The sequence below is a fragment of the Colias croceus genome, chromosome 14 (genome assembly GCF_905220415.1).
Source record: "Colias croceus chromosome 14, ilColCroc2.1".
Classification (NCBI taxonomy): Eukaryota; Metazoa; Arthropoda; class Insecta; order Lepidoptera; family Pieridae; genus Colias; species Colias croceus.
Genome location: NC_059550.1, coordinates 6722699 through 6750021, shown reverse-complemented (window position 1 = coordinate 6750021; position 27323 = coordinate 6722699). Strand labels below are relative to the sequence as shown.

General features: G+C 32.5%; 5 protein-coding genes across 7 annotated transcripts; 1 reads left to right on the top strand and 4 right to left on the bottom strand.

Annotated features, from left to right (window-relative positions):
• Nucleotides 1–15: 15 nt before the first annotated feature.
• On the bottom strand, nucleotides 16–3515 carry LOC123697311. The gene is made up of 5 exons (XM_045643779.1): nucleotides 3201–3515; nucleotides 1765–1938; nucleotides 1158–1272; nucleotides 516–598; nucleotides 16–144 (listed from the first exon to the last, which is right to left on the bottom strand). The coding sequence occupies exons 1-5, from the start codon at nucleotides 3264–3266 to the stop codon at nucleotides 127–129; spliced, it is 456 nt and encodes a 151-aa protein (XP_045499735.1). The 5' UTR covers nucleotides 3267–3515; the 3' UTR covers nucleotides 16–126.
• A 2810-nt stretch (nucleotides 3516–6325) lies between these two features.
• On the bottom strand, nucleotides 6326–9031 carry LOC123697264 (general odorant-binding protein 72-like). Its single transcript, XM_045643723.1, has 5 exons — nucleotides 8961–9031; nucleotides 8549–8624; nucleotides 7116–7204; nucleotides 6803–6914; nucleotides 6326–6435 (listed from the first exon to the last, which is right to left on the bottom strand). The coding sequence occupies exons 1-5, from the start codon at nucleotides 9018–9020 to the stop codon at nucleotides 6347–6349; spliced, it is 426 nt and encodes a 141-aa protein (XP_045499679.1). The 5' UTR covers nucleotides 9021–9031; the 3' UTR covers nucleotides 6326–6346.
• A 436-nt stretch (nucleotides 9032–9467) lies between these two features.
• On the bottom strand, nucleotides 9468–18992 carry LOC123697425 (general odorant-binding protein 19a-like). The gene is made up of 5 exons (XM_045643941.1): nucleotides 18821–18992; nucleotides 18677–18752; nucleotides 18384–18472; nucleotides 10621–10732; nucleotides 9468–9653 (listed from the first exon to the last, which is right to left on the bottom strand). Exons 1-5 carry the CDS (start codon nucleotides 18896–18898, stop codon nucleotides 9565–9567), a joined length of 444 nt encoding a protein of 147 aa, XP_045499897.1. The 5' UTR covers nucleotides 18899–18992; the 3' UTR covers nucleotides 9468–9564.
• A 403-nt stretch (nucleotides 18993–19395) lies between these two features.
• On the bottom strand, nucleotides 19396–24333 carry LOC123697582. The gene is made up of 10 exons (XM_045644124.1): nucleotides 24259–24333; nucleotides 23727–23802; nucleotides 23312–23400; nucleotides 22457–22568; nucleotides 22023–22108; nucleotides 21529–21630; nucleotides 21308–21383; nucleotides 21143–21231; nucleotides 20360–20471; nucleotides 19396–19733 (listed from the first exon to the last, which is right to left on the bottom strand). Exons 1-10 carry the CDS (start codon nucleotides 24322–24324, stop codon nucleotides 19645–19647), a joined length of 897 nt encoding a protein of 298 aa, XP_045500080.1. The 5' UTR covers nucleotides 24325–24333; the 3' UTR covers nucleotides 19396–19644.
• LOC123697174 (general odorant-binding protein 72-like) lies at nucleotides 19529–27054 on the top strand. 3 transcript variants are annotated; one of them, XM_045643593.1, is made up of 5 exons: nucleotides 19529–19543; nucleotides 25688–25763; nucleotides 26070–26158; nucleotides 26358–26469; nucleotides 26934–27054. In XM_045643593.1, exons 2-5 carry the CDS (start codon nucleotides 25688–25690, stop codon nucleotides 27020–27022), a joined length of 366 nt encoding a protein of 121 aa, XP_045499549.1. In that variant the 5' UTR covers nucleotides 19529–19543; the 3' UTR covers nucleotides 27023–27054. The 3 variants fall into 3 exon arrangements, with proteins under 3 accessions (XP_045499549.1, XP_045499548.1, XP_045499547.1); XM_045643592.1 differs by lacking the exon at nucleotides 19529–19543 and adding an exon at nucleotides 24972–25244 and having other exon boundaries at nucleotides 26079–26158; XM_045643591.1 differs by lacking the exon at nucleotides 19529–19543 and adding an exon at nucleotides 24972–25244.
• Nucleotides 27055–27323: the final 269 nt, after the last annotated feature.

Genomic DNA, 27323 nt, shown 5'->3' with positions numbered 1-27323 from the left:
AATAAAACAAATATATGATAAATACAATATTTTATTTAATGAATATCATAAAAACGGCAACAATGTTCTAACAACGGTAATAAATCAATGAAGCTATTTTGTCTACTCAAATTGGTTATCTTTGGTTTAACGGGTTGGGTCGATCTGAAACAAATAGAAAAGGGTTGATTAAATCACAGTCTTATTTTATTTTTAATGAGTTATTATTTAAAATTTAAATTAAAAGTTGATATGGATCATCTGTTAGACATTTATCTGCATCACCACTGCTCGAACAGTGAAATAAAACACCGTGAGGAAACCGACATGTCGCAGAATCGACGACATGTGACATCCGTGGTGGATTATAGCCTGATGATGATGATGATTTAGGTTTTGTATGCAAACTCTACAGTCTACACTAACAGATTCCACGTGGAAAAAACAAAGATATTAATTAATTAATAAGAAGTTAATATTATTTATAAGAAAAATAAATGATTTTGTAAAAAGTGTTTCGGCATTTAGACACATACCTCTTTCCTGAAGGGGATCAAGCAGTCGAACAACATCTTTGATCGTTCACATCCATCGCTGTCACTGACGGGGCTGTCGTTCACTGAAAATAACATAAAGAAATATTATAGTATCCTACCAAAATAATTTTATATTATAGTAGGTATGTATCTCCTATACAATATAATATTATAAAGCTGAAGAGTTTGTTTGCTGCTGGTCCGATTTGAAAAATTCTTTCGGTGTTAGCACAGGTGTTAGATAGCCCATTTATCGAGTAGGTTATAGACTATAAATCATCACGCTAAAACCAACAAGAGCGGAACCATGCAGGAGAAACCGCGGAGCGCAGCTAGTTTCTTAAATAAGTTCATAAATTAATAATTTAGATTGAGTAGCTAAATAGAGACTAAAACAAAGATAGAGCTTAAAACAAATGACCGATAATTGACTCTGTATGTGATAGCTGATACTAAAAAAAAAACTCTTTGACAACGCTGAAAACGGGTACCTTTATATTATACAATATACAAGTATTAAATAAGGGTGTATATTTTAAATTTTAGCTCATCATTGTAGAAAGTAAGTGTTTTTCGTATTATAAATAGAAATTCCTTTATAGGTAAGATAAAGATGAAAATACAAAAAAAAAAATTGCATACCTGAGACACATTTTCCGATGATTTCCTGGGCCTTAGCTTGATCACCGGCGTCTGATAAATATTTCTGGATATGCTCTTTAGTTTTGTCTACGTCGAATAGTCCAGCGTCGTTTATCTGCAATTGATGTAAGTATATCTCTATGAATTAAAATGCAGTGTATTTTTATTTTTCTTCAAAATAATCTAATTAGACACTCGTCCACTATCATAGAATTTTATGTGCCGGGTTGATTTCGAGATAATTAGACACTAGGTAATATTAATTAGACATATTATCTACACTAATATTATAAAGAGGAAAACTTTGTTTGATTGTTTGTTTGTTTGATTGTAATGAATAGGCTCATAAACTACTGGACCGATTTTTATGAAATTTGGCACAGACAATCTTTAGACCCTGAGAAAGAACATAGGCTACCTTTTATTGCGAAATATGTACCACGGGCGGACCGCTAGTCTATAAATAAACATAATATGGTTTGTTTTGCATAGATTAAAAGATTCCTTATGCAATTTTAATTGTATGCCAATTGCCAACCCGGTTCCTTTTAACTATCGCGATACATTTTTAATAACCCTCAATACTTTCTCTAAACAATATACGTACCACTCCAGCCTTCTTGAAGACGCAAGCCAACAGGCACTGGTTCAAGCTATCAACGTTACCAGATTCCTTGGCCTTCTTCAGATCATCCTCGCTGACCCCATAGTCCTTGCTACACTCCTGGATCGATGGCAACATTACGGCATAGATCTTCATTTTTTCAGCTTGACTTATGGCCTTGAAAAAGTAATAAATGATAAAGAATAAATCGTGTATTCTAGGAAATCTGTTGATTGTATAAGCTTGGTTGTGAATTAGATATGTATCTGTGATGTGTTTATGCATTATGCTATGTAAATGCAGTATTGTTATTGAGGTATATGTTTACTATCGACTATAGTCCGTTGTAGCACCTACCTTGACTCGGCTATACCAAAGCTATCTATACTTTATTTTAATTGACCTCTTATAGAATCTATAGGTACTAGGCATTATTAAATTAGTGCATGGAGATTATGTTATTTATTAATGTGTTTTATTATCTATAGGTAATATAAAAATGAATCCGAAAATGTGTTGGTAAGCGCATAACTTGAGAACGGCTTAACCGATTTCGTTAATTCTTTTTTTATAATATTCCTTGAAGTTTGAGGATGGTTCTTATGTAGAGAAAACGTGAATATGTACCACGGGCGAAGCCGGGGCGGACTGCTAGTTTAAAATAAAACACATTTGTACATTTTTTCCGGTAGTTAAACCTACCAACAAAAATTGTAAAAATAATATAAAAGTTATAAACGGTTAGATCATATAAAAATAAACTCATGAACGGATGTACCGATTCTTCGCACTAAAAATCACAATAATGATTGTAAATTGGTAAAATTCACACAAAAAGATGCGATAAGAAATCATGAGGTAATATTTGTATTATTGGTGGTATCATAATAATCATAATAATAATGGTAAGCTTATTAACTAATATAAAAAAAATACTACATAATGCCATGTTCAAAATTAGTTATTTGTTTAGGTTACACAATATTAAGTCAGTCAGTTTGTATTTGAATGTAGTAACTATACATAAATTTAAATATTTAACGCAATCTAAAACTTCCCATTTTCCAACCTTCAGCCGCATATAGTTTATAGGAAGGCACTTTTTCGGGTTTGACCGCCTCCTTGGTACAGTGGATGACGCGTGAGCGTAACACCGAGGGCTCCTGGGTTCAATTCCCGGGAAGAAGAAAAAAAAATGTCTCGGTCTGGCAGGACACGGAAGGCTGATCACCTACTTGTCCCTAAAGAAAATCGATCAGTGAAACATATTATGTATAATGCACCTGCCCCTTACCCCACTAGGGGACATGGGACTTCACTACTACTTTTTCGGGTAAACGGTTATTTATAAATGAATATAAAAATAAACATTTAGGAAAAAAGTATAGATTAAAGCTAAAATTACATATTTTTTTTGAAGAAAACAAACAAAGACTCACTTCCACACTATTGAGAGCCGCTGCCAAAAATCCAACGCACAACAAGGCAAAACGGAATCCCAACATTTTTGCTTTTATTTATTTAAATAATATATTTAAACACAGGCGTCTTGTATCCACCCAATTTTGTATCTACCTGTGTTGGTGAGGATAAAATAACATCTTATATACTAGCGTCAATGCTCAAGCAATTTTTTCTAAGATAATTATCTTTAACTTAGTGTACGCTAATACAAGCAAAAAGAGGTAATTGCCATAGTATTGTTTCGCTTTTGTTCAAGCAATTTTTGTCAACGGAACTGCGCTTTACATTAGTATTGTTTTTACAGCTTTAGGATGCGCTAATCGTTTGTTGGTAATTGCTATAGCGACGTGAAGTTTTATAGCGCATAAATAACTGACGCTATCAGAGATAATACATTCTAAAAATAACCTGATGCAAGAAAGAAACGATGCAATTGATATTGGGCATTTTTATACGTGAAGCAAAAGTGCCTTTCGTAGCGAATACGTTTTAACTTATAATTATTAACTAAGAACCCTGTGCTTTTATTTTTGTATATTTTGACTGCCTATATTATGTTAAATAATATTATATTTCTATAACTATTTTTAACTATATCAAACCGAACTCTTGATGTCATAGAAACATAGAGCCAGCATTCAAATAAAAAAGAATCATCAAAATCAGTTTACCAGTCGAAAATTATGGCATAACAAACCCAAAAAACAGGTACTAGGTAGGTATAGATATATTGAGAATCTACTCCTTTTTTGAAGTCGGTTGAAAATGTTTGGAGGTTCATAATTGCCAAAAAACCTTTGGTCTTCGTAATTAATTAAATAAAAATTGTATCTTTGGTTTGATCAAAAATCTAATTTTATCAGTTGTTTTGATCAATTCTGCGCAAGCGGTTATATACTTAGATCATTAAGGTTATAAATAAAACTGCTTGCATACCTAGAGCATTTGATTTATACATGTCCTAACTTCTGAGAAAAATTAGTTTTCGTGATCCATACTGCATACGAACTATGATGAACTTAATAAAATTGAATAAAGTTAAATACATTATATACTTATATACTTTTCGTAATAAAATTTAGTTTTCTTAAGTATTTTTTATGTATTTGATTTTTAATGCGAATAAATTCTGTCCTTATTCTGTCCTATATTAATTATACTCATTTAGATAAAAGTTAAATTGTTAAGGTCTGACTTCCTAAACTTCTCTCTTAAAAATGACAATTGCTAGCCTATTTTTTAAATTGCAGAATTTAATATCACAGTATTGTAAATGTAGAGAAAAATTTAGTTATATCCTTTACTAGGATGTGTTTAAAGAAGGCGATCAGAACTAATCTACAAAACGTGAACATAGACAAAGTATTTTTTGTCGGTGTTATTTTGAAAGAATAATTGGCTAAGTTAAAAAAATTAAGAAGTACTAAATAACGCTAAATCATCATAGCTATGCACTTTAACCAGTCGAGTCATCTTTATTCACGGAAATTTTATGTACTTTGTAACACACCTTAGACTATTATATGCACACTTATATTATTACTTTAAAACAGAATCTGAACATCATAAGTAGTTATTAAGGTTCGAAGGAAACTCAGTTCAATTCATTCGAAGCCGGAGTCAAGAAGTTATCAATTTTTTTTTTTCAATTTTATTCACTTTCGTGCTTGAATGAACACTCATGGAACATCATTACATCAATAGGTATATTCTCCTTAATATTTTGAATCTAACTAAATATGGTAATGAGCAATGCATCATTCATCAAGGAAAAGAGGCAGTTTAATACATATACCCTATAGGTACCCAATGGCCAGTAGAAGCGAAAAATGAAAAAAAAAACTCTACAGGAAAAACTGTAATTTACGAAAAAAGTCTCCAGGATCACTATCCATCAAGGATAAAAAGCCTAATAAAAAGATAAAAGCTAGCTCTAATAAAAAGATAAAAGCCTAAAATAAAAAGCCTATCCTAGATAAAAGCCTAAAATAAAAAGCCTATTAGCCTTGAACATTTCATGCATATTGAGATTAGACGGGCAATTGGCTTTAGCTACCACGGATTCAAAGTTGTATAAATCTGAATTATTAGATAAATCCTCTTTCTTATGAATTAATTTTTATCTATTTTTAACATTATAAATTATTATAAATTCTAGATAATAGTTTGATTTTAAAGAAATACCTAATCCACAAGATACAGAAGGAAAAGCTTCTTAATTTAATGGAAGTAGGTAATTTATATAAACAAAACCATCCAATATTTTTGAATAATTACCAGCAGCTCGTAAAATCGTGAGATGAAGATCAATGTCATTATGCTCTAATTGCAGATGCATCCAACTGATATATCAGAGACCTTGATATGAGTACTGACCATCAAACGTATATAATTACCTACTGGATTATTACTGCGAAAACACGTTGCAAGTACCCATTATGCAATAGTTTTCTTACTATTATTTCCTTGGTTTTCAAAGTTTATCTTTATAATTATGGCATTATAAGACCGAACTAGTTACTACTATCACTATAATTATGATGTCATTTCCGTATCTACCTTTTTTACACAATTTTATCTTTATCAGTGATATAAGACGTTGCTGGCTGATATCTCCACGCGTTCCCGAGGGTCTGGAAGGACGGACGTACAACGAAGTGATCCTATAAGTTATTATTACTGATGTGTTCACACTTCACTCAGCCCTCTTATAAAGTCTACAATTTGGCATGAGCCAAGCATTAGTACCTACGACGTCCCTATAAATACTTATTAAAAAAAAATCAGGTTTTGATAATATAAATTCAAATTACTTTATCTAAGGTTATTCAACTTGCATCTTTTTTGAAGGTAACCTCTAATGTAAAAAAAGAAAATATGAATCAATATTATAATGCGCAAAAAAGAGGGAAATTGTAGTGCTCGTACACTATTATAATTTCCCTCTTTTTTGCGTTACCTGTAGATTTAATATATTAGTGAATTGTAACTAAATCCTGCTAAAAAATATATACTTAGTTCCACTGAAAAATATCTGAAGCATACATTTATAGTATAAATAAGGTATAAAATATGACCATGTATAAAATTAAACAAGCAATTTAAGGATACATTTCTTTTATTACGCAAATAAGAAATTATCTGGGTTATCTTCGTAAATGCACTTGGCTGTCCAATATGCTGATTCGCAGATATCTTTATATTTCTTAGCTGAAAAAAAATAAGCATTTTATTATAAAACAATAAGCTCTTTATCATAACACATTAAAAATTAAAAGACAAAAAAAAAACCTAACCAACCCCAACAAACTTATCCAAACCAACGACTATGCTATAAAAACACTTCCAGTTCACCTATGTTATTACTTTGCCCATAATACGATGGGCATTATTCATAATGACCGGGAAAAAGTGATTATTCATGTTATATTAATCACATAGCCCAATTGAGTAGGGCATTATGAATACAGATCGGCCAATATTAATAGTGCCGGGACTTATCAAATTGTCCGTAACACATCAACTTTAAAATATTAGGCAAGATTTTAAACCAAAATAAAAGGCGTTAAATACATACGTGTACTTTTACAATGCTCGATAGAAACTAACATCGCTTCTTTCATCTCTGGAGGATAATTTATCTGCACTTGTTTTATAGACGCTTCATAGCTGATCTTATTATTTTTTACCTTAGAAATAATCACATTTTATAAGCATGTACGTTAGTGAGATATACATAAATTAAGATATAAATTCATAAACAACTTTAAGCTTCTATTTTTAGGAGTTTTTAGGTTGTGTATTTTGTTTGTAATTCATATCGTCTTACAATTGTGTATTTTAATATTTTTATTTTAATTGTTATAAAAATTAGCAGTTTAACGACTCACAATCTGCGTCATTTGATAAACGCATGCTATATAACACATAACACTTCTCTCTTCAATAAACTTTCCTTTTTCTATGTCTCCGATCAAATCTGTAAAGCAAGTGAATAATCATATTACAGATTCAAAGTTTATTTGAACAAGTATAGTATTAGGTACTTATTATTAAAATAGAAATTATTGTACTAAGTAGGTATTTGATCAAATAATTTTACGAGTAATCAGCAAGAGTTTTCTTGAAACTGATTTAAGTATGTACACTGCTTTTTGATAGTTAGTAAATATATTTTGACGATTAACAACGGCACGACGTTATATAATACAATCTCTTCAATGAAAAAATTGGCAATAAGTGAAAAATATAGAGCTAAGCTGTAGTTATAAAAACTAGTTAACTATAGGAATAACTTATTTAAATAAAGTATACTTAAAATAAGATTTATGTAGTTACTAGATAAAAACTATCGTATGTGTTAATCCAAGTTACCCTCTATATATTGTGTGCTAAATTTCATTGTAATTTGTAATCGGTCCAGTAGTTTTTACGTGAAAGAGTAACAAACATCCATACATCCATACTTACAAACTTTCGCCTTTAGGTAATATATTATGTTAAGATATTAAGATCTCATTCCATAATACTCGGGTACCATCATAAGGAAGGTACCCGGTCCTTTGGAAGGCTTACGTGGGGACACGGATCCAACACGCAGAGGCCCTTCAGAGAACTTTACTGTGTTGTGGGACACCAGCCGCAGCCTGCCCATGACTGCACTATAGAGATACAATCCTAGGCAAGTCCGCGGCCGATGTAGGACTATTTCGAGATATGGAAAACAAAATAAACTGGGCTATGGAGAGGGATGTTAAATGGGCCGGTATTTGGGGACTATTGGAAACTATGGCACCTGCCTTTCTACTAAAAGAAAGTAAAAATATGTTGGCAGGTGGTGACTCGCCCTCTCACTGTATGGGCCCCCGAAATAAGCCGCTGCAATAGTGCGACAAGGGGGCAACATATTGTGAGCAGCTAAGGGTGGAGAGGCGTCCCTGGACTTTAAACGACGATCACGCGCTCCCTGAGGGTCCAGCATCACGTGCCCACTCGCCACTTACGCTTCGCATCCACCCTTCGAGCTAAAAGCTCTCGCGACTCCACTCTGGCCGGCCGGTTAAGGCAAGCCAGAGGTGGGGGTCCTGTCCTCGTCAGGCTTCACTCCGACCGGCCGGTGAAGGCAAGCCGGAGATGAAGACAGGGGCCTCCCCCGGGAGCACTCGGTTCCCGCGGGGTCGCTACTCCCCGACACCCCGCCACAAGGTGTCCTGCGGGTGACTGATTGCACGGGTGGAATATCTATTATCACGTAAACAATAGATATCCCAACCGTGGGCGATGGGGTCGTCACATTAAGATTATTATTATAAAGTTTATTTACCTTCAGTAACATTATTCTTTCCCATGCAATTCTTCTTTACAAGTTTGGCGGCATTTTTAATTTGTTGCCGAGTCATCTGTTCGCAATTACATGTAATAATTAATTTCTATATATTATTCCTCACATTAAATTTTCCAATTATGCATTATTTATAGAACTACATGATTTATTGGTTAGGTAATGGAAAAACCTATAGTTTGCAGTTTATTGTTGTTAGCTGGCAATTTGTTATTTCTATTTACATGTACCTACATGTAAATAGAAAGAACAAATTGCTTGTCTTGAAATAAAAAATCACTTGAGATTTAATATCTATATACAAACAGATTTTATTTGAAATTTAATTCTACACCTAAATATATTTTTTCATTTACATATTATATAAACTAATAATATAAAGTATAATACATACTGAATCCGTGCATGCTATAACAATAACTATAATCAGTAGCGAAAAATCTCTTTGTTCCATTATCGTAATAAAACTATCTGACCAAACACTGTCCATTTCCTGATTCCTTCAGCAATATAAAGGCAAATAACGAAGTTTGATTATAGGATGAGACTTGGTAATAGATAGTTATCAACTGCGTAAGTAAACATGTCTTAAGACAGATATCACTAGATTTGCAGTACTTAATTAAAATTCAAGATGCTTCATTAATTTAAAGACGCAATTAAAATAGTTCCAAGACTGACGCTATTGTTCGTATATTTTTATTCATTTATGTACCAATCTTAAAGTATCCAGTAGGCCTTTTTTAACAAAAAAGTCCAGTTCATAATTTACCTAAAAGATATCTATAAACAAGGGTATCTACCTCGAAAAAGAAGAACTAGAACTTCTCCCACTAGAAGGGAGAATTTTGATTTCTGCATAAAATTATATTCGCGATCGGACAGAATAAATATTAAGCCTTGTTCTGTCTTTTTAAAGTTATAGAGTTAAATAAATAATATAATATTAATGGAGACATGATTTAATAGGCATTTAATACAGTAGGAATGTCATATTTTTATGGAAATATAAAATTAACGGGATCAGCTTCATATAAGCACTTTGCGGTCCAGTAAGATGCATCGCATATATCTTTGTGTTTTTTCGCTGAAAATAAAATAAAACTATTAAGAATCGAAAATCTCAGTAAAACACTGATTATTTATTTATTTAAATGTTGCCTATTAGATTATCCACAGATTAATTATCTAATGTTTTTGGTTTTCAATTCGATGCTATAGTTCAGGATACATCGCCCATTTTTGCAAGTGACTACTATCAAGCTGATTTTCCGTTTGTAGCTTTATTTTAATGACACCGAATAATTTCGTGTACGAAACTCTCGATTGTGGTAGCTAACAGAGATAACAAGGATAAAAATTTTTGATTTGATGGTTCTCAAATATTAATTACGCAATTTGTAGGACAATAATTATGTCTGTTGAATTATATAAACATTAACTAAGTGAAAACAAAAAAATCAGCTTGTTAGTAATCATTTATGATGACCTCGTAATCGATACACTTTAGAAAGGGGGACTCTTTGAACAAACCATAGATTTTGTAGGACAAATATTTTTTCGAATAATTTAGGCAATTATCTTGAGATTGAACAAAAAAAAAATTCAGTTAGTAATAAATATTTGAGAACCATCAAATCAAAAATTTTTATCCTTGTTATCTCTGTTAGCTACCACAATCGAGACTTTCGTACACGAAATTATTGGGCGTCTCATCAAAATAAAGCTACAAACGGAAAATTAGCTTGATAGTAGTCACTTGCAAAAATGGGCGATGTATCCTGAACTACTACTTAAATTGACAACATCAGTTGTGCAATCTCATTAAAAATATAGAGCTAACTGAAACAGTCTGATTTCGCTCAAAGCTGTGCATTTTTTCGAGATTTCAATACAATTTTCTTATACCTAGTTACTGACGGGTCAGAAAAATAATAGATTATAGAATCGCCCGGGCTGAAAGGAGTAAACAGAGGGGCTCTTTAATTTGAGAGACGTTTATAAGTAAGGCTGTTTATCTCTATATATTTATTATTAACCTAAATGCAACTAACCAACTCCCTTGCACTTTTCTATCGCTGCCTTCAAAGGATCTTTCATTTCGGGTGGAGCCATCATATCCACCTGCTTTATCATTGCATCATGGTTTATTTTATTATTCTTAACCTAGAAAATAATAAAGCATTATTGATGATTGATTTGTGCCTATTACTTTACAGTTTATTTATTGTAGTTAAAAAATAAATATTTTCTATTTTCTTATAAGGTAGTTAGTTACGCATCCACCCCAACCCTCTGTGTTAGGTTGAGCAATAGCCTTCCGCTGGCCTCAGCAAGACCACCGGAGAGTTCTTGCAATTTAACATAAGCATTCCACATAATGGAAAACATTTGTTTCGCAATATTGTATCGATGGTACCATGCATGTAATTCTGGCATTAACATTTGTGACTCCAAATCGTCCACTTGTTATAGTTAAGTAATTAAATAAGTTTAATTTTAATTTTATTTTTTTTTTTTTTTTTTTTAAAAAGTCAAATCGCTCCCGCTAAGTTTAACTGGCGCAGCCGGTAGGATAGCCACATAAGGTCTGCATGTCTAGAGGTCTTCAAAATTAGCCCTAGAACATTGCTATAAAGGCCGTGCTATCCTAAAAGAACCGAAATATAAATTTGTTAAACGACCACGACAAGGACATGGGATCGACGATCGGTTGGTGAGTAAAACTTTTTGCCATCCTTTCTCATATATTCCTATATCCTTTTCACGAGAGTGTAATTTTGACTTTTAACTATTTTTTTTACTGTTATTTTGGGATTGAACGTCTCTCACTATAACGGATCTGGTTTTAATATGAAATTCTATTAAATCAGTAATTAGTTATAACTTATACAATAAGGAATATCGTATTTAATTCTAAGAATTGTCTTGCATAAAACTCTGCACAGACTAATTAGCTATAGAATGTAACTTAAATAAAAGTTTTACATAAGAAAAGTAAATGAATTTTTGCATAAAGAAATTTTATATTTTATATGTGATTCACTTTACTTCAAGTTTTAATTTTTATAGTAATTGATAACATATAATTTTTTATTCTGCTATATTTTAATAATTTTTATTATATTGTGTTTTAAATTGATTTCTGTGTGTGTGTGATTTTTATAATTCGAAATTATTGTAATTGGTTAAAGACTTCAGAACTTTAATTACTCTGTACTTATTTAACATGGAAAGCGTAAACGTAATAACAATTCCGAGTGATATGTTAAAGCTTATTCCTCTTTTTGGTGGAGACAAAAGAATTTTGAATCTATTCTTTCGAAAATGTGAATATATAATTAATAAATTTAGAGGGCATGAAGAACAGAATATTTACGTTTTACATGCCATAACTAGTAGATTAATAGGCGATGCCGCCGCGTTATTATCCGAGCGCGAAGACATTAATACTTGGCCCGCTTTAAAGGAATTACTAGAACAGCATTTTGGTGATCCGCGTAGTGAGGATTGCATAAAAATCTCTCTCGAGTCCTGTAAAATTAAATCCGGCGAAAGTTACCTTGAATTTTGTAATAGGATACAGAATATTCGATCATTATTAATATCGAAGGTAAATTTATCGGTAGATATGGAAATTAAACGCGCGAAAATTGCGATTTATAATCATACAGCCCTGAACGTTTTCTTTTATAATTTGCCCGAAAGCATGGTGCGTATTGTAAGACTGAAATCACCTAGTACATTAGAACAGGCTTTAGAAATCGTTTTAGAAGAAGTTAATTTTCACGAGCAATACCAATCGCGCAATCGTATCCACAATAATACAACGCTGCCGAGGCAAACGCCTAACGTTACGGTGCCCCAATTTTTACAAAATAATCCTCAACAAAGATTTAATTTTGGGATACCAAATGTACCTCAAAATGCACAGCAGGCAAAATTTGGTTTTAAATTTACACCTCAACAACCGTTTAATAAAAACCCACAGTTCGGGTATAAGCCTTCATTCAATCAAAATCCACAATTTGGTTATAGGCCTCCTCAAACTTTTGGTATAACGCCACAGAATTTTGGTCAAAGACCTCCTCAAAATAACCACTTTGAGACTACTGACGTTTCCATGAGGACAGCACCCCCTCGACCACAAAATATAACTCAGCCAGGTTTTAGAGTGAACGAAACCGACTTACTGTATAATGACAATTATTACGATGACTATAATCCTTACGACTATACGAATTACTATGGCTGTAATCCTTATGATACGAATTACGAATACGATGAGAGTGAGATTTATACACCCACTGACGATACCCAAGACATTAATGTGCATCCGTCTGATGAAGAAAATTTTCGAACGAAAGCCTCTACAAAGAAAAAATCATAGAGTTAAATTGCGATCCAAGTCTGAAATTGCCACACATTTATATTCCTGAAATTAATTCCAAATTTATGATTGATACTGGGAGCACGCGATCATTTATCAGCCCCCGAATTGCCTACCAATATTTTCCGAATTTTATAAAATATGAACCCTTTAAAGTTATAAGCACCCATGCATCCAGTCAACATGACGAAGTTATAGAAATTCCGCTTTTTCCAACGTTAAATACCCCTGACGACCACAAATTTCATTTGTATGACGTAGATGAACGCTATGACGGACTTATAGGTAATGACCTACTAAAAAAAATAGACGCAATAATTGACCTGAAACATTTGCTACTGAGAACCAAGAACACAGACATCCCCATCATTTATAATAACTTAGATTATATTATCCACTTGCCACCCCGATGTGAACAAAAGGTAAGAATTCCTACCGACCTTCACTCAGGTGTTGCAGTAATTGACTTTAAAGAATTTAAACCCGGAGTAAGAATGCCCTCAGCACTAGTTAACTGTATTAATGGCTATGCAACAACAATAATCCAGAATAGCGTAGAATCACCCATGACCCTGAAAATTAACGAACCTCTTGAAACATCAGACCTTTCTGATTGTAACTTTGTGCATGACGACAAACACAACGACAACGAAAACGACGAATTACTCAAAAATAATTTATCAAAGCTGAGACTTGACCACACTAGTGAAATAGAGCGTAATAAGATATTCGCACTATGTCACGAATATAGGGACATATTTTATTGCGAACAAATCCCATTAAGTTTTACAAACGAAGTTAAACATAAAATTAATACCAAAAACGAAGACCCGATTTTTGTTAGACCGTATAGACAGGCTCCTGCGCAAGCAGATGAAATTAATAGACAAGTCGAAAAATTACTTCAAGACAATGTAATACGAGAATCACATTCCCCGTGGAATGCTCCAGTTCATTTAGTTCCGAAGAAGCGCGATGCTTCCGGATTAATAAAATGGCGTATGGTAGTTGATTATCGAAGACTTAATGATGTGACTGTTGACGATCGTTATCCACTTCCTAATATTACTGACTTACTGGACAAACTTGGTAAGAGCCTCTACTTCACTACACTTGATTTAGCAAGCGGTTATCATCAAATTGAGGTAGACGAGCGAGACGAGCGAGGCGTAAAGATGGACTGAAACCTAATGACGATAAAATTACTGCAGTACTTAATTACCCGATACCCAAAACAACTACTGAGATCAAATCTTTTCTTGGTCTTATCGGATACTATAGACGGTTTATTACAGATTTTGCACATGTAACGAAACCCTTAACATCTTGCTTGAAAAAACGAAATAAAATCATTTTAGATAAAAATTACATAGACGCATTCAATAGATGTAAGGAACTCCTAACGAATGCACCACTTTTGCAATACCCAGACTTTGAAAAACCTTTTATCTTAACGACTGATGCGTCTAATGTTGCGTTGGGCGCAGTATTATCACAGGGCCCCATTGGAAGCGACAAACCCGTTGCATATGCAAGTCGCACCTTAAGTGACACCGAATCACGCTATAGCACCATAGAACGCGAGTGTCTAGCCATTGTTTGGGCTATTAAACATTTTAGGCCTTATCTTTATGGCAAGAAATTTATGATATATACAGATCACAAACCTTTATCATGGCTTAACTCTCAAAAGGATACAAGTAGTAAATTGACTCGTTGGCGACTTCGACTCCAAGACTATGACTATGAAATAGTTTATAAGAAAGGAAAGCAAAATTTAAACGCAGATGCTTTGTCTAGAATTAGGGTTAACGCTACGCATTCCGATAACGAAAACGAATCTATGGTTATTAATATAGGCGATAGAGACAATAGTACAATTTCTATATCAGAACGCGATTCTAGTGAGACGATATCTATTCCCGATCCTGAAACTCTATCGGCGCTGAGTTCTCCTAGAAGGTCACAATTTGTAACGTCGAAATCGGATACAGTTCATTCAGCTAATATTGTAGAATCGTCCGGTATACCTATACTCCATAAAACCAACTTTATAGGACAAGGTTCAAGGAACGTTATACCGATAGAGATTGGTAAAAGGAAGACTAAGGTCCCTATTAAAAATAAAAATAAATTTAGACTATAGTGACGCAACGAGATACGACAAACTTACAGCTAAACTTGAAAACGATCAAACTATCATTAGAAATAAAATTACTTTAATATCTAAAATCCTCTATAGTTTTATCAATCCTACTGAAGTCTTAAATCAAAATTCTAATATATTAGATACTTAAGCGTGTAAAAATTGTAGAATCTATGATTAAGGAATTAGCATCTAAGGATAATCATTGGGTTTATACTACTTATGTTGTAAGCCTTTTAAATTTATTTGTAAGTAACTTTCGTACTATTTTTATAAAATTAGGGGAAGTAGAGACTGCTCTAGCATTTAGTAAAGTATCCATACTACATCAAAGCATTATTAATTCTACAGAGTTGTTGCAACATTTAGTTCTTATATCTCAAACTGAAAGTTTAGTGTTTAAAGCGAGTGAGGCAAATTTACTAAAACTAGAAGAAACTATTAATGTTAAATCATATATTAAACAAAACCAGATTACGTTCATAATGGAGGTTCCAATTACAGATAATTATACTTATAACTATTACAAATTATACTCTATACCTATGTACCGTGCTTCCAATAGTAAAACCCTTTCCATTTTTCCTAAATATCCTTACCTGTTGGCAAAGGGGATGAAATACTTACCGATCGTAAAACCGTGCCGATCGCTCGCTGCTGGAGAACAATTTCTATGCGATGAACAAAATCAAACGCCTTATCCTGAAACTACTTGCATAGAACAACTGCTTAAATTTGAAGGAAACCCAATGCACTGCGAACAACAGCTAATCAATATAGAGAATGTGAGAATTCAAAGAATCACATCTATAAGTTGGATACTTTTCTCAAAGTACAGAAATACTCTGACTCAAATTTGCAATGGTGATGTCAGCAAATATCCTGTCGTGGGCACATACATAATGACCATCGACGAACCATGTAGCATCGAGATCCAGAATATAACGATTCGCCCTCACCAAGAAATTACTGAGAATGATCCTGTAGAACCAACAAAAGTTATAGTTTTGCCGCAATTACCTGTGAATAGAACTCCAATATTATCCAGTACACGTGTACTCAATATGCGAGGAATCAACTTGGACGAAGTTAAATATATGTCAACGATATTAAAGCAATCAGTGTTCAGTGATAGTGAAATGGTCAACAGTGAAAGAAACTTTAGATTCAGTGCTACTTTAGGCTATACGTCTCTATTTTTAATCTTTGTACTTGTAATTCTATTTTTACTTTACTTACTTCGTTATAAGATATTAAATGTAATGTGTCTGCGAAATCATCGGATAGTTATTAAAAATGAACAAACCGATAATTTCGCACTTAAGGAGGGAGGAGTTACGCATCCACCCCAACCCTCTGTGTTAGGTTGAGCAATAGCCTTCCGCTGGCCTCAGCAAGACCACCGGAGAGTTCTTGCAATTTAACATAAGCATTCCAATTTCCACATAATGGAAAACATTTGTTTCGCAATATTGTATCGATGGTACCATGCATGTAATTCTGGCATTAACATTTGTGACTCCAAATCGTCCACTTGTTATAGTTAAGTAATTAAATAAGTTTAATTTTAATTTTATTTTTTTTTATTTTTTTTTTTAAAAAGTCAAATCGCTCCCGCTAAGTTTAACTAGTTATTATGTAGGTATAGAGTATTATGTAGGTAATAGAGGGGTGCATTGCATACAATATCACCCCTCTATTGTTAGAATGTTCTCTCTTCACAACAGTTATTACTGATGAACTACTATTTAGTCATGTATTTGTCACGAGTCACGAGTCAATACAATTCATTATATAGAAACGTTAAATGTTAATAAAAATATATCTCTACATTAAATGGACCTATATGATTACAGACTTGTTGGCATGACGATGTTATATAACATCATATTATTAATATGATTGTTGCCTTTATTTGTGGAAAACCCCTTACATTATAAGTTAATTCATAATAGGTCAAGTTCAAGCATAAATATCACGTTCACTGCGGCATGTCCAGTATCGGGCCATCAGCGACTACACCACAGTGCGGCGCCCAAAATCGCAGTTTTCACCGTGGTGCGGCGAGGTTTTTTATATGTTAATCAATGACTAGAAAAGAGACAAATATATTTTTGTGATCAGAGTTTGAAGTAGGACTCAATTTCGTTTAAAAATCGTATAGCAAAATATTGGACACAACGCATAGAAAATAAACCGTTTCTTTTATGTGCGGCATGTCAAATATTTTGCCATGGACAAGCACCTCATGCCGCACTGTACTGCGAGCGCGCCGCGTGTCAGTCTCGCATAGTGATGTACCAGGACCGCACGCGTCGTTATCAAATTTTTAAATGACTGATAAATTAGAGGCTTTAGTTTCTTTATTTTCTTTTATTACGAAGCATAAATGCAAAAATGTTATGACAGTTGTAAAAATAATATAAAACATTAAAACAAAAGTTACTGAACAAATTAAAACAAAAGTTACTGAACAATTTCCTGATAGTACTCTATCAAGTACCTTGTTTTATATGTGTTTTTTTTTTTTTGTATCGACGATCTCGTTATCTGTTAATACAAACAGACTGAAATATACAAAATTGATTTATATCGATATCGATGTTTTATTTTACAGTGTTTCCCATCGCTATTACTGTAAACATGCCGTATCAACGCAGTGCGGGATGGCAAATAATTTTTCACAAAATCAGGGGTTTACATTTTCCCTCATATCTTTTAAACTATTGGGTCAAACTAAAAGCTTTTTATGCGGTATATACTAGACTATATATTATACTATTATCTGAAAAAAATTTTTGAAATATCTTGAAATTTCATGAAATTATTAACCTTCAAAGTCAGAAGGTGCGATGTGATAAAAATGGCTCATGACGCACAGTGGTGAACTTGCCGATGTGAAGTATGGAAGACATGCCGCAACAACGGTAAGTTTGGCATTTTAGGTGCCGCAGTGAACGTGATATAGAAATAAAATTTATGTATGACGTGTATCATGGGAACCTGTCTATAATAAAATGCAATTTACATAAAATTACACTTACATAATTTGCATCCTATCATTCTTGTCTGAGATCATTTGAAACTTGAAACTTAATAATAATATTAGATACATTATCTGTTAATGCTCTACGGAAGTGCTTTACAGATTTTCATAAGATTTTAACCTGATTTAACATGATAAAAAAAATTACGACTTCGTTAAAAATGTACCAAATATCAATTTTATTCTATTTATGTGCGTAAAAACATAATTTAAAAAAAAAAATATCCATACTTACAACTTGGCCCATTGAATAAATACAAGCGATGTAACACATAACATTTCTTTCCTCAATGAAGTTTCCCTGATCAATAGAACCCACTTGATCTTAAAAACAAATTAAGCATAATTTAAATAGGTATTTGCGTCAGAAAAGTATGATAACTTTATCATTTGGATAAACTGGATTTTATTTTTATAAAAACATGTGTGTAATTATAGCATTAAATTTGAAAAAAACCTTTTAGCTTCAAATCTAAAAATACATACCTAGTATATTTATAAACAACCCAATGTGCATAATTTACTTACCTTCATTAACGTTGTTTTTCGGCATACAGGTTTTTTTCAGCAACTTCCCCGAATTTTTTATCTGTTGTCTAGTCAACTATAATTACACAATTAAGTTAGCATTTTGTTTCTTGTTTAGCACATCGTGGTTTTAATACAACTTACCGTCAAGACGTTATTTCCAGTTAAAATCGTTAAAAACATACAAAAAATTAACCGAGCGTACATTTTAAGAAGTTTCATTGCAAATTGTGGAGGAATACCTCAAAGTACGAGGCTGTGTATTTATAGCAAGTTCTTATTATTATAAGAGTGTGTTTATATCACGGTATACTTACTTACTTACTAGAGTGACGCAGGGACTCAAAGTGAGTCTTGGCCTCCGACAATAAGAGCCTCCATTTGACTCTGCGCCATCTCTTGCCAGTATATCACGGTATAGTGTCGATTAACGTTAAGTGCTGGTGAAGAAATTTAAGAAGCCATAGGCTTATGCTGCTTATGCACTACCCAAAAGCGCTCATTTGTTAACTGCTAGTGCTGCTTTTCACATAGGATTAATTAATAATACACGAATAACACATATTCACAAATTTTATTTAGTTCAGGTTAATATCTACCTAGTATAAAGTAGAAAGAGTAAAATATGGAAATGCCTCTTTAAAGTTTTGAATGCTTGAATAATATGCTGAAAAATTAAATTGGATTATATCGAGGCTTTATGGTATTAAATTATAATTGGTGTAGAATGTAGATACATTTTCTTGTGACCGCCTTTTTCGAGTCAATCTCAAACTATTAATTAAATGAACAGGCAAAAACTCTATAACATAAAAGACTAAGTGAGTACTCATACTATTTTTCTCTCACAACTCTTCCATCTTTCAGGTGAGATTTTTTATTTATTTATTTATTTATTGCGAGTAAAGTTAAATAAAATAAATAGAACTAAATCTGCCAGAAAAAGGATTTTATTTATTCATAGATACTTATGGAAAAACAAAGCTTGCTGGATCATATTCATATAAGCATTTAGTGGCGTGGAAAATTCCTTCACAACCATCGTCGTACTTATTCTCTGTAACAAACATTAGATTATTAGGTATTAAAATGTAAAGACACAGAGTGAGTGTAGTCTCTTCTAAAGAGAAGATGACCTAAACAATGTTAAACAAGTCAGTCATTTAAAACAAAATTTATACCAGTCATTTTTACATTTTCCTCCATTTCTTTAAAATCAAATTTATCCAGACATTTTTAAGATGTTATTAATTAGAAACTCGTGTGCTCAAACGTGGACTAAAAAATATTACAATAATGTTATGCAGTTCCGTAATATAAAATAATAGGTACAATATAAAATATAATTACATTTAATTTATAAAAGAGGAGAAAATATGGCGGGATGAACTGGACCAATTTAATAGAGACTGGTCTACAATACCACAAGATCGTGATTCATGGAAGCGCTTTGCTCAGCATTTGGGACATAACAGGCTAATACAATACAACAAATTATATTTTAAGCTATTGCATATAGCTTCTATCGCGATCCTTGAGCGCTGGGACCGAATCACTCACGCTGCCCACCCCGAGGCACCCCGGGCTCGGAGGTGTGGCTTGAAGGCATGCTATGCAATAGCTTTACCGCGGCAGTCCCCGAGAGCCACACGTCTTTTTATTACAACGTATAATATTACTTACGAACATCACAACAACTTTGAACTCCACTTTTAACTGTAGCTCTTAGTTCCTTTGGATAAAGAATATCTATTTGTTTTGATATAAGATCTTTATCAAGTCTTTCGTTTTTTACCTGTTAAAAAAAAACATTAAGTATATGAGATGATGATGTTTACCAGATTAATCTAGTTACTAGTAGGTAGGTAGTTAGGTACTATATTATTGTGATTAGAGTAATTTGCATGCATAGCATGTGCTAATTTGTATGCCCCTTTAAAAAACCCTTTCCCTACTCCTCACTTAAAAGAATCAAACAAATAGGTTGTCTGTCTACTAAATTTAAAATGTCAGTTATCTCCATACCAAATTACATGCAAATTGGTTCAGTAGTTTAGGCGTGATTGAGTAACAGACTGACAGACAGAGTTACTTTCGCATTTATAATATAAGTATGGATTTACTAAAAAATGGAATGCTTGCGCATTATTCTTTCAATCATTTACTTTTTTTAACATATTATTTTCCTAACAATTTTATCTCTTTCATAGAGGTTGACTTGAATCATTATTTCTGTATCATGCGTGCAAGCTACAATATAAACACGTTAAATTCCGGCATCGCTATTCACATTATTTTATAGATCCATAACTTTAACGATACCAAAAGAAATAACTTTTTTTGCTGTTTCGGCTAGTAGATATTTTGCTGGTACATAATATAATAAATTTACATTGAAAATTCCTTGATTTATTAAGGTAGCAGACATGAGTCAGGCTTTAAATAATTATCTGTTTAAAAACTTACCACTAAAGCCGCTTTATAAACACAAGAGATATAGCACATAACATCGTGGTCTTCAATAAAAACTCCTTGCTCGATTTGCCCAACTTTGTCTATGAAAAAACAAAATCCTTATTAATTTATTTAACTCTCTTTGGATATAATTTACTTGTAATAAAATATATTTACCATTCGTAACTTTGTGTTTCGGCATACACTGGTTTTTCATAACGGTCATCGTCTTTTTCAACTGTACTCTTGTCATCTTTAAATTAAACGTTACGATTAAAAAATCATTCGTGAGTATTGTCGATTTGTGAAAAGAAAAAACATTTTTTTGGCATCACTTTAGATATCAATTATTTTAGGCATCACATTCGTATCAATTATTACCAAAACTCATTACTCACCCCATACGTGTAGGATAAAAAACATAACAAAATCACTATCAAGGTAGTAGTCCGCCCCATTGTAGTGCAAACATCAAAATTAATATTACAAGTGAAGTTATGTTAACAATATTACAATACCTAATAAGAATTTAAACGAATCGTCAAATTCACCAAAATTATATGTTCTTGATCCTGTAATTTGCTAAACGGTTGAAATAACATGGTACCTACCTATTTCGAGAATAACCCAGTTCATTTAAATCGGAATGATTTGCTATTAGTTTATTTTTAATGATACAATATTGCTCTATCAGATTTTTACCTTTGGGTAGAAAATTTTAAATAGCTGTTAGATAACTTTTTTTTAATAATATAATATATTGTATGTTAGACGTAGGTATATCGAGATTATAGAAAGAAATAAATGTGTTTTTATTAAATAAAGCATGGAAACAATATTCGCAATGATTTAATATTTTTGAAAGATTCTTTTGAAGACAATAACTTTTTTAAGGAAACACGAAATTTTTTGGATCATAATCGTACATACATTTCGCGGTCCAGTAAGATGCTTCGCATATATCTTTATACTTTTTACCTGCAACAGATTAATGTGAGAATATTTTTTATTCAATGTGCCATATTCTATTTGTATGATTTATGGTACTTGGTCACTAGAAGAATAGAAATTCAACATTTCGTTCAGTTTTTGTATCACTGTCATGCAACTAGCGTAGTTAGTATTCTGTGATGCAACGTTAATTTTTTAAAGCGACTCTTCCATTAAATTTACCAATGAGCTCTACGTTTTTGTATGTTTGTAAAAGCTCAGGTTTTACCTCTGTTATTATTCCACAATTAATATTTTATACAAAAAAGACAGCACATTAGTCCTTTAGCAAATTTTTATACATCAAATATAAATACAAACATACAGAACACTTACTAATGTCTTTGCAGTTTGCAGCTGAAGCTTTCACAGCATCTCTCATCTCTGCAGGAAACATGGTGTCGACTTGTTTTATTACCGCGTCGTAACTCAGTTTATTGTTCTTTACCTTTTGATTCGATATATTGTAATTTTTAATAGTTTAAATCGGCTTTATTTTCGTTATGTCAACGTATATATTATATCAAAACATGAGAAATGTGAGAAACCTTTTGTTATAAGTATCATAATTTATACAGATTGAGTAGTGCGACCAAGATATCTTCAATTTGATCTAATAATTTAAGTATCTATCTATTTACAAGCTGAAAATATTGAAAGAACGATTCAAGAACTGTCAATTCGACAAGTAAATCGTACAATTGTGTGTTTAAGGGCGGCCGTACACGGACCGCTCGAGCAGTTAACGGCTGAGCGACGTACACGGACGGCTCGAGCGGTTGGCGTCAACTGCTCGAGCCGTCGCTACCAACCGCTCGAGCGGTTGATTTTTTTGACTAGTCAAGTCATTGATTTTCAGGGGGGAAGGGAACCGTCGACGGCTCTAGCGCAGTCAACGGCTCGAGCAGTCAGTGTATGCCTCACGACCGCTCGCGAGCCGTCAACGGCACGGTGGAATTTCGTCATACAGTTGACGGCTTGAAGCGGTCGCGACGGCTCGAGCCGTCACGTGTACGGCAGTGAATGAATGCCTATAGTTCACCGCGCGGTCGCGGCTTCAAGCGGTTGGTCTCAACTGCTTGAAGCGGTCCGTGTACGGCCGCCCTAAATTCCATTGATTAATTTCTTCATCTTCATTACCTATAATTTTTTGTGTATATTATTATCGTTTTGATATTTTAATTTACTTACAACTTGTGTCATAGTGTAAACGCAAGCTATGTAGCACATAACATTTCTTTCTTCAATAAACTTCCCTTGTTCGATTTGACCAACTTGATCTATAACAACACAACAGTAAATTAAACATTGATAACAACTTAGAAGAAAGAAAGTCCTTTTTCACCTTTTCACCTAAATAACAGAAGTTCATGTAACATATTATCATACTTTCCTGCTGGAAAGAAGGAAGATTCAACAAAGTCCTTATATAATATGCACTATGCAGTACACAGGTAAAATAATACTATAATAGGTAGGCCTATTAAATTCTATTCATTTTTTTAAACATTTTACGTTCAATTAACTAGTAGGTACCTAAGTTGATGAAAAGTATAGAATTTAAATTAATTTATTCACCATACTAAAATTAATTTTACTACAGTACCTTCTGTCACATCATTTTTAGGCATACACGACTTCTTCATAAGTTTTCCAGAATTCTTCAATTGTTGCCGCGTCATCTACAGAAATTAAGGGAACGCAGAATTTTAAGAAAATAATTATAACTGAGATTTAATCCAACCATTTAATTTTTTTTAATTAAACCAACGATTTTAACAATTCGTTAGTTTAAATGTTAAAAAAATACGATTATTTTCGAGCAATTTGATGTTTTAATACATTTTAACATGTTTTTAATCGGCGCGTCCAAGGCTTCTACCAACTTCCACCGTGTGTCATGTACCTAACTGTCTTCTTCCTTCTGTTTTATTCCATAGCAATACCAAAACACGATATAATTTGATAGAAAGTGAAGAAATAAAAATATCGATTAAAAATACAACTTATCATTATACTTTACTTATTTATTTTTACCCAAAAACTTATCGAAATAGATCTCTGCTCGCTCTTGCTCTTGAAATTTTACACAACAACATTAAGCTTCAATTAATAGGATTTTACAAAACAGCACTTACCCCAAAAGCCGGACAAATAACGTACAACAAAAAAAACAAAATAAATAACCGTCTTTCTAAACTCATAGTAAAATAAAAACGTGTCGCTAAAATAAAAAAACTAACCTGAATTGTATGCCTTTCATTGTTTTATAGAGAATTATTAGCCACTTATGCATTGTAAATGATACATTAACGGATAAAAGTAAGTTATTACTGTCTCATAAACGTGATAACTTAATAAGGCATTTCATGGAGCCAAGTAGGTATTGTTTTATTTTAGTTTAGTTTTATGTTGTGTTCTGTAAATCCTTTTCTTAGTCTTGATATAAATGTGAACTCCCCACAATTTAATATAATCATGAGCAATTTCTCTTTTGTAAATGTAAAAAGCTATAGAAGAATAATTGTTTCAAAATTTCTTACGAAAGAAAGACGATTGAGGAATTGATTGACAGGAAATATAAACAATTAAGGAAGGTGTGATATAACTAGCAATTAATAACAAGAACCTTTAATTGTGTTAAACGTTGATCTGTGAAAATAGTATGACCATATTTACTACATAAAGGGATACATTTGATCAAGGTACATACATAATTAGAAGAAAAAACCATCGATTGAATCGGATCTTTTACGTCACAGGAGAAAGGAGATGGTCCACGAATACCTTTAGGTAACTACCATATAAAGGTTAACTACCATATAAAAATATAATGAATGTTTGCACATTTGACTTTCCACAAGAAAGAACGGACGTATATTATTTGGTAAGTTCACACGTTATATTAAAAAGATGAAAATACCTATTCAAAAAAAGAAACAATATTCCAATATGAACTAACTTGTGGGCACACTTAGTTTAAATGGGTGTGAAATACGACAGCTATTAATCAATTATCTCTCGCATATAAGTTTCACAACGTGAAAATATTTCATGACTAAAGACCATGTCCGTTTTGCTGGTTATCCTTAAATTTTTGATTACCATCATTATTTGTGATGCAGTAAGTATCTCTAATATACTTTTTCTTACTAAAATAGCAAAATATGTTCTACAATATTGTTTATTTGGCTCTAGGAATGTTTACTTTAAATTTAGTCGGATTAAGTACAACATTATAACTCAATTACCTACTGCTGAGCGATTTTTGGTTTGTTGTATATTTTGTCTCCGTCTGGCTTAGTAGGTTTGTATATCTAATAAATATGTATAAATGCTTCAAACACTACATTAAAATATCATTTATCCCGTGCTCTTCTTATGTAGAGTAAATGAGATAAAACCCACAAATATTTTGTGAGGGGAAATATTTTGTGAGGTGAGGGGTGAGGTGAATTCTTGTGTTGATTCATGTAGAGTCGATGTCTCAACACTTATATTTGTTTATTAAATAAATAAAAGCGCAAGAATCTGTTACAAATCATTTCAGATTTCATTTAATTACAGATGACTATGAAACAAATTAAATCAACTGGGAAAATGATGAGAAAATCCTGTCAACCCAAAAACAATGTTGAGGACGGTAAGAAAGCGCTTCAAACCTAAATACCTACAAATAAATAATACCATTAAATCCTCGACTTGAAAGGCAAACAAACAAACGAATATTTTAAAATATTAGTAAGGATAACTTGATCATTACTTTGGCACCATAATGGAGACATCTGTTTTGCTCAATTCATACGACGATTTAGGTAAAATTTAGGATAAGCATAAAAAGTTAATCTAAATACTAAGCGGAAGAACAAAAACTAATTATATATTATAAATTATAATAATTCGTTTGAGTCAGTAGCAAATCATTTCGGTTTATTTTTTTATATTTTAGAAAAAATAGATGGTATCGCGACTGGTCAGTTCATCGAAGAAAAAGAAGTTATGTGCTACATCGCTTGTATTATGAAGATGGCTAACGCGGTACGTACTTACTTTTACATTAAAATGATATTAATTATAGCTATTATAGAACTAGGTACATACGAACGAATGATCCAAAAGCGTTGAGGCATCAAGCTGAAATTTATATTGAATACTCAAGTCCACAATCCCTTGAAGCTTTGAAAAAATCACTAAATAATTACCTAAGTAGGTTCATAATATTCTAATTCATCCACAGATTAAAAATGGTAAACTTAACTACGAAGCGGCAATGAAACAAGCTGATTTGCTTTTACCTGACGAAATAAAAGAGCCCACCAAAGCAGCCATCACTGCTTGTAGAAAAGTTGGTAAGTAGAGTTCATTGATTTTTAATTCTATACTAATATTATAAAGAGGACACCTTTGTATTTTTGTATGTTTGTATTGAATAGGCTCAAAAACTACTGGACCGATTTCAAAATTTCTTTTACCATTACTTAGAGGGATTCTTCCGAAACCGTATAGGCTATATTTTATCCCGGAAAACGTAAATATGTATTATAATATGTCTCTATTATTCGAGAATTACATGAAATTTAAATGGTTACCTATTTGTAGGACAGCACCGTATTACAACCCAGTTTTTTTTACGATTAGTTTGTTCGTAAGAAAATGTTTTGAAATTTTCGACCTAGATTTTTTTCCATATTTTTATCCATAATTCAATAGTAACATGACTAAGTATTCTGATTCGAAGAAGTTCTTTATTATGCAAGTCTAAATGTCTATTCATACCTAACTACTAAATAAAAACTAATTTACTTTGTTTCAGCTGACTCGTATAAAGATCTGTGCGAAGCATCATTTCACGCAACGAAATGTATTTACAACCATAATCCGAGTGTGTTTTTTTTCCCGTAATGAATTTACAAATAAAATTATTACTTCTTTTAGAGTTGTTTTTCATCATTTAGATCATTGCAATATTACGGTGCATTTACTTCAAAGTTCAAACGAACATAGAGCTAGAGCTAGAGCAAGAGCATTCTTTCGTGATCTTTTGGTGTTAACGAAAACTCGAATTCAGTGTTGTTCAGTATTAGAACATTGCATACCTAGAATCTTTTTTTGTTTTTGAACGCAACGAAAAAATGCTTTACACTCTAAGTCATAAGTACCTAGAATCTATATAATAATAGGCTATAACAATAGTAAGATAATA